This window comes from Chiloscyllium punctatum, chromosome 14 (assembly GCF_047496795.1).
Source record: "Chiloscyllium punctatum isolate Juve2018m chromosome 14, sChiPun1.3, whole genome shotgun sequence".
Taxonomy (NCBI): Eukaryota; Metazoa; Chordata; class Chondrichthyes; order Orectolobiformes; family Hemiscylliidae; genus Chiloscyllium; species Chiloscyllium punctatum.
This window is the reverse complement of record NC_092752.1, coordinates 18481694-18493736: the sequence shown is the minus strand read 5'-3', so window position 1 is coordinate 18493736 and position 12043 is coordinate 18481694. Positions and strand designations below refer to the sequence as shown.

Here is a 12043-nt window from a genome sequence, read left to right as displayed (position 1 = left end):
ACACCATCCTCATCAACATGCTTCCTCCCGTATTGATCTGACTTATTTGATACCATGACTTTTCCGTATCTCCCTTTGTCATTCAGGTAAACATTTGCCTAAATTAGAGAGGTGTGCACAGTTGGTGGAGGAAAAAAATACCGACATTCATATGTGCAAATTGTTACAGTTGTTCTCAAAATTGTACTTTGTCTTTTGTTAGTTATGTGAAAGGCTTTAACCTTGTCTTTGTGAAACATTGCTTTTTCCTTATGTCAAAGTCTATTCCGCTGTGGAGTCTTGATTATGGCATCCTCTTTTAGGGGAGAGAATAATAGTGAGATCTTTCAGAAGGTGCAAGCCTCTCCTGTCTAAGAAAGTTACAGAACACATTGGGTCTCTGTCTATCAATTATGTTATATTTGTGAACTGGGTAGGGGTTGGTAGGGAAGTCCTAACTTCCACTTGTAACCAAGATTTTAAAATTCTAAGATCTTGACATTTAGACTACAATTATTGTAGTAGAGTCTGAAATTTGGTATATGTAGTCTCTTGTCTGCTAATAGAACTTAGAGACATGATTATCTAAATTGCAGAATTATCTGGTGAATAATATATGAAATCACTAACAGGAGAATGGGAAAATTATTAATCCATGGCCAACTCCAAATCATGCATCAGCTTGCACGAGATCCTAAAAAGTTATTCCTCCAGTTTGAAAAAATTTGTATGGTGGCTGGATCTTTCGATCCCAGATGGCCTAATTCAGGAGGTGCTAATTTTGACTGTTGGAGAATGAGTGTTCCTTCCACATTGAATAGGCTGGAATTACACTTGCTATAATCCACAAGAAAGTGCATTTGCTTCTAGCAAATTACAGACCCTGCACAAATAAATTTGTCTGAAATAGATATCCCTTTCCCAATCAGCCCAAGCAATTTAAGTTCTTCTTGTAATCATTGAAATTGCAGGTAATTTTGAACTTTATCTTGAAGACTAATCAAACTAAAGTGCCTTATGGCTACACCTCAATATAACAATTCATTCATTGGACATGAATGAGTACCAATCCAAACTAGTGTGATCATAATAAGCCCTATTTTCCCCCATCACATGACTAATTATAATCAGAAATGAAAAATAAACAGCTTCAAAGTTTGTGAGAAGATTTGTAGCTCGGGTGCTCGTTGATGTGGTTCTGTTCGCCGAGCTGGGAATTTGTGTTGCAGACGTTTCGTCCCCTGTCTAGGTGACATCCTCAGTGCTTGGGAGCCTCCTGTGAAGCGCTTCTGTGATCTTTCCTCCGGCATTTATAGTGGTTTGAATCTGCTGCTTTCAGTTGTCAGTTCCAGCTAGCCACAAAATGACACGACCAGCTATCCTTAGTAGCCACACACGCAGATGACAAGCAATATGAGTTCGACTGGGACAACACTACTATTATAGGACAAGCCAAACAGAGAACAGCCAGGGAATTCCTAGAGGCATGGCATTCATCCACAGATTCAATCAATAAGCACATCGACCTGGACCCAATATACCGACCACTGCAACGGACAGCTAGAACTGACAACTGGAAGCAGCAGACTCAAGCCACTATAAATGCCGGAGGAAAGATCACAGAAGCACTTCACAGGAGGCTCCCAAGCACAGAGGATGTCACCAAGACAGGGGACGAAATGTCTGCAACACAAATTCCCAGCTCGGTGAACCGAACCACAACTAAACAGTTTATTAAACAGTCTGAAGCTCTGGGCTATCAGTGCAGCCATTGTCATTCCCAAAAACCTAAATATATTGATGCACTCCTTCTGTAAGCACTGCATAATCAAAAACATAGAATTTCATAAATGTATGTGTGTTAATATACACTTGTTTAAAAGATACATGAATGTCCACCCAAATAATACAACAGCCTTCCAGCTTGGCATCCTGACTTGAAAAAGTGTGTGAATATATAGGATATGATCTTAAACTAATAATTGAATATTTCACTCGTAACTAGGTATTGAATCGGTTGACCTTTGCTTCAACTCTCTCTCACCTTCGTCGTCTAAACTCTCCAATTGGAAGAGATGGAAAGCTGGCAAAACCCAGGCAGCTGCACAATACCTTATGGGGTATGATATGCCCTGCTGAGACTCCAGAGGTAAGATTGTGTTGCCTATAGGATATCTTTAAGTTTTCTATATCCAATTTCTGGAACAATGGGGGCAGAAATTTTTCAATGTAATAGCATCACAGACATTCATCAATTCTCTTCTCCTGGGAGTCCACGTAATCTATGCAGAGCTGTTAGAAGCAGTTTTACATAAATTTCTCCCCATTGTTTTAGAATAGTATTGGTGAAGAGGTCGTAAGAAATGTAGTAAAGAGCAGCTATTCAGATGGATTAGTTAATGGTATGAAGGGAAGGTAACATCTTTATAAATAATGTGTTTACATTTTTTTTTGTTTGTGAGGTCAGAAACCAAGGTTTTAAATTTATTGAACGTCATCTTCAAAGTCTGAAAAATAGAAAATAAATTGACTCCTGGAAACTGAACTAAAGTAATTTTGATACTGGCAATTGATATGATCCATTGGAAGTAGTATTCAGGTATTCAATACCACAACATAATCCTACAAGATAAATGCTCTCAAACGCTCTGAACAAATAACATGATAGAGCAGGACAATACCTTCTCCATACTTTACAGCATTTCACTTCAAAGTACATAACCAATTCTCTTTGGAAACTTGTCATTGATTTGCTGAAATCACCATTTCAGGCCACATATATTCTTGACTATAACTGGCATTTTAATTTTTGAAAAATCTTCATTGCAGTATGGTTCTTTTACCAAATATGATACATCTGTCTCTTCTGGCAATACATTCTCTTGCCTGTGTAAAATATTTGTTCCAATCTACTGTATCAAAATATATCTCAACTGTCAAAGCTTAATGTAAATGGTTAGGGAAAGACCTTCTGGAATATTTGTGATGAGGAATCCTCAATTTGAAGTTGTTACTTTGTGCAATGAAAGATTAGAAGAGATCTCTTTATTTGAAGACTAAGTGCTTGAGGCATAAAATTGAGTAAGTTAACTTGTTGAAGTAGATAATGATAGAAGGCTGTTGGGTTAGTTTGAGCTTGCTTGAATGCCACTGAACATTACTGACTTTATCAGGGCTTTGTATGCTGTGCTAATATTTACCTTGGAGATACTAAATAGTCCTTTTATATCCTGTGCCTCTGTGATCTTATATTGAGGTTAATGATGAGCTTTTATTTTCTATTTCCAGTTTTGCTTTGGACCTCTCTATAATCTTCTAAGAACATGAGCTGGGAAAATAAAAAAATACATAACTATTTAGTTCAAAGTCACAAACCTAACAGCAGCTAACATGCATGTGATGTCACTTAGCATATTATTTTCAGTATTAGTCAGTCAATTTATTTTCGACAAGTATTTGATTGTTTTAAAGGAAAATTACAACTGAAAGGTGAGATTTTTAAAAAATTGAATTTCAAGGTGTTATGAATTGCAAATGATTTATCTTAAGCAGTGTTGGACATAGATAATATTCTAGAATTCTAAATTGAAAATGCTAAGCAGGTTTCTTATCATCCTGGTGAAGATTTCTCGATCTGAAACATTTAAGCCTGTTTTATTCCCTGTGAATGCTACCAGACCTGAAAAGTACTACAGATGTTGAAAATTTAAAACAAAGCATTAAATGCTAGATATATTCAGCAAAGTACTACAGATACATTGTGGCTGTACAGGGCAAGCTCCCAGAGGAAGTAGTGGAGCCAGGTGCAGTTACAATATTTAAAAGGCATCTGGATGGGTATATGAATAGATGGGGTTTTTAAGAGGGCTATGGGCCAATTACTGGCAAATGGGACTAGATTAATGGTCTGGTCAGCATGGACGAGTTGGACCGAAGGCTCTGTTTCAATGCTGTATATCTCTGACTCTTGGAAATCTGAAATAAAGCTGGATATACTCAAGTCATAGAGTCTTAGAGATGTGCAGCATGGAAACAGACCCTTTGGCCCAACTCGTTCATACCAACCAGATATCCCAACCTAATCTAGTCCCACCTGCCAGCACCTGGCCCATATCTCTCCAAACCCTTTCTGTTCATTTACCCATCCAGATACATTTTAAATGTTGCAATTGTACTAGCCTCCACCACTTCCTCTGACAGCTCATTCCATACATGCGCCTCCCTCTCACCCTAAACCTATGCCCTTTGTTCTGGACTCCACCTGCCATAGGGAAGAGACTTTGTTTATTTATCCTATCCATGCCCCTCATGATTTTATAAACCGCTATAAGGTCACCCCTCAGCCTCTGATGCTCCAGGGAAAGCAGCCCCAGCCTATTCAGCCTCTCCTTATAACTCAAATCCTCTAACCCTGGCAACATCCTTGTAAATCTTTTCAGAACCCAATCAAGTTTCACAACATCTTTCCCATAAGAAGGAGACCAGAATTGCGCACAGTATTCCAAAAATGGCCTAACTTGGTGTCCTGCAACATGACTTCCCAAGTTGGTAGCATCTTGACCTGAAATGTTAATCCAGTTTTGCTGTCTACAGATGTTGCCAGACCCACTGCATAAACAGCATTTTATGCTTTATTTCAGATTTCCAATATCTATGTACTTTGCTCTTGCAATTATATTCAAATTAACATTTGAACTGACGCATCTATTGAGGTATTGTGACTTTATTTTGTATGCCATGCAGAGGTTTATTTTGGCGATCTCCTATAAAAACCAGTTATAATGGCAAACAGTGAAGCCTGAATCTGCTATACAATGAAATATATTAAATCTCTTTTTCATACCTGTTTCAGGGCCATGCTGTGGGGCTAGTGAAAAATCTAGCTTTGATGGCGTACATTTCTGTAGGATCTCAGCCCTCGCCCATTTTGGAATTCTTGGAAGAGTGGAGCATGGAAAATCTTGAAGAAATTTCTCCTGCTGCTATTGCAGAGTAAGTGAAATTAATAGGTTGCGTATAATTTGGAAAAAGAACTAGAGCAGATTTTTCATGCAGAGTGATGTAGAATAATTGTCTAGTATCTAATTTTAGTCAAGAGTGTAGTGCAGGTTCCCGATGAAGGGCTTATGCCCGAAATGTCGATTTTCCTGCCCCTTGGCTGCTGCCTGACCGGCTGTGCTTTTCCAGCACCACACGCTCGACTCTGATCTCCAGCATCTGCAGTCCTCACTTTCTCCAAGTATCTAATTTTAGTAAGGATGTATAACTGTGGCAAGACCTAATATCCAGCAATAATTTACACTGAAATTTATTCTTTTATGTGGATTTACTGACTAGATAATTGCCCAAATGACCAAGCTTGCGTTGAGACCTTAATTATTCATGCTGCTATGCAAGACTCCACAGATAGTCCTAACTGTTTTAACCTTCTAACTTTTTAGTGCTACAAAAATTTTTGTCAACGGTTGTTGGGTTGGAATACATAAAGATCCTGACCAGCTGATGACCACACTAAGAAAGCTGAGGCGTCAGATGGATATCATTGTATCTGAGGTACAGTAAATATCTGAATATGCTGTGTATGATTCTGCCTTGTCAGTTTTATGGTGAACTATTTACGCTATGCAAAGCAAGACGTAAAACTTGTTTGGCTACTTCATTGGTGTTAGGATACTATCCAGTTAACATGAAGTCAAAAGAAAAAGAGGAAATACTCAACAGATCAGGCAGCATCCATGGGAAAAAGAAATAGTTCATGTTTTAGATCTGTTCACTGGAACTGGGATAGGTAGAGTTACTTTTCCTTCCTTGCGTGTTTCACTGTTTTTCCTCTTTGTTACTTCAGACACAAACCTGATCTGGGGCATTCTTTTTGTTCCTTTTTTCTTCCCCCATCACCATTCCCTTTGGTCCTGTAAAACTAAATATTTTGTCATTCAATCAGTCCTGTCTGCCATCCCATCACAGACTTTCATTTTGTTCTTGTCGTACCCTCCTAACGTTTCTCAATTATGATGGAAGATCATCAATGTGAAGTATTAATTTTATTCCCTCTCCACAGATGCAGCTAGATCTGCAGCATTCTGTTTTTTGATTAACATAAAGGCAACTTTTGTGCAAGGTGACTGGAGTTGGATACTGGAAATAGTTTTTTTTAAAAAAAGACCTATTTGTATATTTGTCCTTGTTAAACAAATAATTCTTCAAAAGAAAGTAGTTAAAATCACTGAAAATTTTGTTGTGATTGTTTTTTTTAAATTTGGAAAATATTCAATTTATATAAAATGCTCTCATATGGTAGTAGAGTTCTTGAATCTTGTTTGACTTTTATAATTCCAAACTTCAGTTAAGGGTTTTGAATAAATATTTGGATCTGAAAGCTTATCTGCACCACTGATATCAGAAACTCAGATTATAAATTTTAGATTTCAATAGTGTCATTTATTCTTATTGTTCTTGGGTTTTTAATATTGGCCTAATGAGCAAACCAACATTTTCTTTTCTTTTCTCTTGCTGATTTCCTCCTTTGTCTTTTCCATTGCAATTGTAAAAAGGTGTGGCTCTGCGTTCTTATCACCTGAGTTTGTCACTCAATTTTAAACTAGATTTCTGACACGTCTTTGTTTACTATTGGGAAAGTCTCTTTTGAAGCAGAAGTCCTTTACTGCACTTGTAATTATTTGTACTTCATGCTCTTGCATCATTTGTTTGGGCTCATTTTACAAAGAAGGTTACAAAGTCAAGTTTGAGATGCCTGTTTCTATAAACTTTTGCTAATTGAAATATACTTCCCCTAACTGACGGGCAGCTGTTTTGTTCACCAAGGTGGGCCAGTCAGTATTATAAAAATTTGGAGATGAAGTGCAAAACAAGCGTACTTCCTAATGATGGTTTGGGTTGTTGATGTGTTTGACTTTTTAGCCTTTGTATCAAGTGACAAACAGTGACTTTTAACTCTGTTCCCCTCACCTGAGTTCTGTCGTTCTGTCATTCTGTCCTCACTGAGTCTCACCTTTGATATAGGTTCGTCTGGCTACAATGTCTTGAATATTTATTCACTCTTGGTGTTCGGCCTTGTGTAGTAAGAAGTCCACTTGCATGAGGATCCTTGAAACTTGTACTGTAATGAGTTAATGAGAAGAGATGAAGTGGAAGGGTAAAATGAAAAGGGAAAGAGTGATAAATTATGGGCAATTCTTTGACAATTATAAATCATAAGTTCAACATGTGAAGGCAAATATATATTTCATTCTGGTTCAGTAAAAGGATTTAATTGTTTTGAGAATTCTCATTTCATTAATTTTGAACATTTTTCAAAAACAAATTTTCTTTACACAAGGTATCCATGGTGAGGGACATACGCGAGCGTGAAATTCGGATTTATACAGATGCAGGTAGAATTTGTCGGCCTCTTTTGATTGTAGAGAAACAGAAGTTGCTTCTGAAGAAGAGGCATATTGATCAATTGAAAGAACGAGAGTACAACAATTACAGGTATGTTTACAACTAACCTGCTTTAATTTATGTAACTGCTTGTCAACCCCAACTCAAATATTAATTACCATATTGAATCTCATACTGAGGCCAAAAACCAGTATATATGCTGCACATGAGCCTCTTCCCACCCTAACCCTATCAACATAAACCTGTAAGATGTAAGAGCGGAAAATAAGCCAATGGTCCCATCAAATCTGCTTCGCCATTCAATAAGATCATTGCTGATCTGATCATCCCCAACTCCACTTCCTTACTATTTCCTTATAACTTGATTTCCTTTACTGATGAAAAAATCTGTCCATCTCAGCCTTGAATAAATTTAAGGGCGAAGGCATTACGTCCCTTTGTGGTGAAGTATTCCACAAGTTCACTACCTGTTGAGAAAAGAAATTCCTCCTCATCTTCCTCCTAACTGGGTAACCTCTTCCTCTCAGATTATACCCTTTTACACTAGCTGGAGGAACCTCTTCATAACTACCCTGTCAAGCTCAGTAAGAATCTTGTACTTTAATAAGGTTGTCTCTTGTTCTTCTAAATTCCATTCTAAATTCCAAATTCTTCTAAAGTTGTTTGCCTCAACTGTACTGTGTGCTAGCAAGTTTCAAATTCTAATTATTTTCTGGGCACAAAAGTTTCTCCTGAACCACAATACACAAAAGTGACAATCTTATAATTTATAATCTTTGTCCAAAAGTTGAAACATCTTCAAAAATTGGGCAGAAGAAGTAGAATAAAAAATCTTAGCTTTTATATTTGTTACCTCTAGTAAGGGGAAAAAAAATGACTTTAAAAAATATTTATTTTCCATCCAACCCATCCAGTTTGCAGTATAGTTCCTTGAGTCATAATTGCTCTCTGGTAACTTGTCCAAATGACAATTTATAACTTGTAAGTTTATTAACTAATTAACAAAAATGTATCATCACTGCTAAGTCTCACTATAGGTTTATGATGTCAGTTTTCACATTTCCCTGCAAGAGTTAAAGAACAACAATCTAGAGTAGGAATGCTGACCATGTACTTTTGCCTTTGATAGATATAACATATTGAATACGTTTTTTATCCTTTCCAAAAACGATAATTGTTTAAAGGGGGATCCCATTTTGAAGATCTGTTCTGTCATCTTTTTGGGAATGCACATAACTCTGTGTGTATGAAGTGATGAAATCCGAACAGTCTGCCACAGTCTGTTAGTTTATCTACTCGTTTGACAGTAACTTTGCAGATGTTGGACTTGAGACAGCTTGACTCCTCCCCTCACCAAAATAACATTGCTCACCTGGAATTGAGGTATATGCTGCTTACAATAAACAATAAAATGTGTCATGTCTGTGCAACTGGAGGCCTATGGCTGCCACCAAGGGAGCACAGCAAAGTGAGTAAACTCAAAAAAATGCTGAGCTCTGATTTTCACTAACCTTCCAAGGTGTGGAAGCTACCTGTGGTTAATGATCAGAGTTATACTCGTGGTTTGACCTGAAAATTTTGCTTTTTAAACCATGGAAAACTTGCAAAAAGAATTGTTCCTAACTATCAGTACTTGGAAGAATTTGAACCAACTACTTGGATCAGAATACACCTGATTAAGTTTGCCTTTGTTTCCTCTGTACACAGTTGGCAGGATCTTGTGGCTAGTGGTGTGGTGGAGTACATTGACACGTTGGAAGAAGAGACGGTAATGTTAGCTATGACTCCTGATGACTTGCAGGAAAAGGGTGTTGCATACTGTTCAACATATACACATTGTGAGATTCATCCATCAATGATTCTGGGTGTTTGTGCATCAATTATTCCATTTCCCGATCATAATCAGGTGGGTAAGACCGGAAGCGAATTGTTGAAAATGAGTTTGTGGTAGTAAACTGCTGAAAGATGTATCAAATATATCTGTCTTGTTTTGGGATATTGTACAATATTTGAATTTTTGAATTTGCACAAAAAATGTTTACATTTAGAACAAAATAAGCAATTTTTTGTGGGACTGTTTTTTTATGGTTGGTTAACTCTCTCTTTTGGCAATTCATTCCTTAACTCCATTGATCATTAGGTAACCAGTCTAATTCTTCCATTCTTATCCTAACCTCCTGATTTTGAAGTGATTTCTTCTGGCACTTGAAACTTGCTCCACAATTTTGATGGTGGAGTTATTATCCAGTATTTGAGTTGCCTTCTGGAACTGGGATTTTTCTTATCCATCCCAAGCAATCAACCTTGCATATTAAAATTGTTAAGTGAGTCAATACTTTCCATTTCAAGATGGGAGTGAAGCTGACAATGAGGTCTATAAATATTGAGATTTTTCAGTTCTGTGCTGACCCATTTATGCATGGTGTCCAAAATGACTATAGATAGTGTTGTGGTATATTTCTGGCAGTGTATTTCATTTTAGTTGCTGATGCATTTGCATGTATGACATTTTCACACTGAGACCACTGGATGGCACTGAAGCAATGTACAAATACAAATCTCAAATGCTGGCAGATCATGCTTGTCTAGAAAATGTGTGTCTCTTCTTGAAAAAGCATGTACAATCTCTGAATTTATAATATTGTTTCTTTACTCTTGAAACAATTCCTCTCTCAACACAATATGTTGCAACCTTTACCCAGTGTAGTATGAATTGTCTGGTCTTGGCTCAGACAGTCATAATTTCTTTTGGTTGTAAGACTGGCTATCTGACCTAAACCCCTACGTCCTCCCTGGATCACTTTCCATGTATAATCGCCCAAGCTAAATATAAACCCTTCTTAAGATTATTTTTAAGATTATTTGTTTCTTTCTCTCTCCCTTGCTGAAATGATGTACTGATCTTTATGAAAACATTCATTTAACAATCCAGTTTGAAATTGTTTATCATCACACCCATTCCCCCACAGTTTTCTCTGTGCTGATATGTCCCACGTATTCAGTGATTGCTTGCATCATTAAATCCCAGGTAAAGTGATTTTCTGTTTCCTATCTCCATCCTTCCCACATTTCCAAAGAGTTTTGACATTTGCTTGAACTAGCAGCTGTTGGAAACAGGTTAAGAAGTATTGTGTATGCACTAAAGAGATTCGGGGTATTTAGGTACTAACTCTATTTTCAGTCTTGTAGTGAAGTTGTACAGAATCTTCATATGTATGATCTCCACTTTCTGCAGAAGGGTATGATGTATGTGCAGATGGATTTATAAAGATCTTCAATCTCATTACCTATTCCTATTGCAGTCTCCCAGAAATACGTATCAATCTGCTATGGGTAAACAAGCTATGGGAGTTTATATTACAAATTTTCATGTGCGTATGGACACCCTAGCACATGTGCTGTATTATCCTCAAAAGCCACTTGTTACAACCCGTTCCATGGAGTACCTGCGATTCAGAGAGCTACCAGCTGGTGAGTCACTGGTCAATTAAGCAAGTTAAATGTAAGGCTGTTGGAGAATCACGTTGCATCTCTATATTTGGTAGCATTATTGTACTGACATTACTGTAAAAGAGGAGTGGTCTGTTACATTTTGGATGAAAGGTAGATGCATCAGATACCACTCATGAAGACTCGCTTGCCTAATATGCAGTGCCTTCAGTTTACATGCTTGCTTCCGTGTTCAATACAGGTTAAGGTTATTTATGGAATTCCAAAGATGCGTATTAGAGATAAACACATCTTTTATTGAAGCTCGTGGAGTTTCTTCTTGTCTTAAGCCAAATAATGCATTCGAGTGTCACCGCAGAGTATGGGAATCTAATATCAAACTATTAAAATGGGAAAGTGGCTTTGGTCTTTATGATTGGTGATGAACTGTTAGATAGAACTAATTCAGTTCTTTGTGAAGATCCTTTTTTGAAATTGACATTTGTTTTAAAATAAAAGTAAAGTAGCAATTGATTTTAACCTTATATTATAAATCCACCTTAACTATCCATGCTTCACTTAGATTCAAAAACAGATCTATTCTAGTGCTTAAACCAAAGTAGTTGTTTGGATTTTGAAGAAAGATTATTGTGGATTTTAAAGGTGATGTACTAAAAATGGATGTTTACTCTTTTTAAGGTATTAACTCTATTGTAGCAATTGCTTCATATACTGGTTACAATCAAGAAGATTCTGTCATCATGAATCGTTCTGCAGTAGACAGGGGCTATTTCAGGTATGTGTATCTTGCCCTAGAAATTGTTCAGAAGTTTTTAAGCTACTTATACTGATTCTTTATCTATGTTTGTTATGCTGAAAGTATTTATTTTTGTATGTTAGGTCTGTATTCTACCGCTCATACAAAGAACAAGAATCAAAGAAAGGTTTTGACCAAGAGGAAGTATTTGAAAGGCCTTCTCGAGAAACTTGCCAGGGTAAACCTGCATTCTATTTTGCTTTGCCAGTTTAAATTTGAATGCTACATGTTCACTTTTTAATGATTTGGCTTGGAGAGTGAGGTAACGGTTTAATTGGGAAAACATTTTTCAGAAGATTGGTGACCTGCTACTTTTATAATAGGATTAGTGTTATTATTGTATGTCTTACATTATTGTGTTCTTAGTAATTGATTGCATTCAGTTACGTTACTGGTTCAGATATTATCTTGTTT

At 36.9% G+C, this 12043-nt stretch overlaps 1 protein-coding gene across 1 annotated transcript in view; it reads left to right on the top strand.

The window, feature by feature from the left end:
- Nucleotides 1-12043, top strand: part of polr2b (RNA polymerase II subunit B) — a 49990-nt gene that overhangs the window by 22503 nt on the left and 15444 nt on the right. Inside the window, exons 11-18 of the mRNA XM_072583996.1 lie at nucleotides 1985-2128; nucleotides 4832-4971; nucleotides 5421-5532; nucleotides 7319-7473; nucleotides 9091-9289; nucleotides 10686-10854; nucleotides 11512-11608; nucleotides 11713-11807. Of these exons, the coding sequence (XP_072440097.1) occupies nucleotides 1985-2128; nucleotides 4832-4971; nucleotides 5421-5532; nucleotides 7319-7473; nucleotides 9091-9289; nucleotides 10686-10854; nucleotides 11512-11608; nucleotides 11713-11807 (1111 nt within the window). The remainder of the gene's footprint in view (nucleotides 1-1984; nucleotides 2129-4831; nucleotides 4972-5420; nucleotides 5533-7318; nucleotides 7474-9090; nucleotides 9290-10685; nucleotides 10855-11511; nucleotides 11609-11712; nucleotides 11808-12043) is intronic.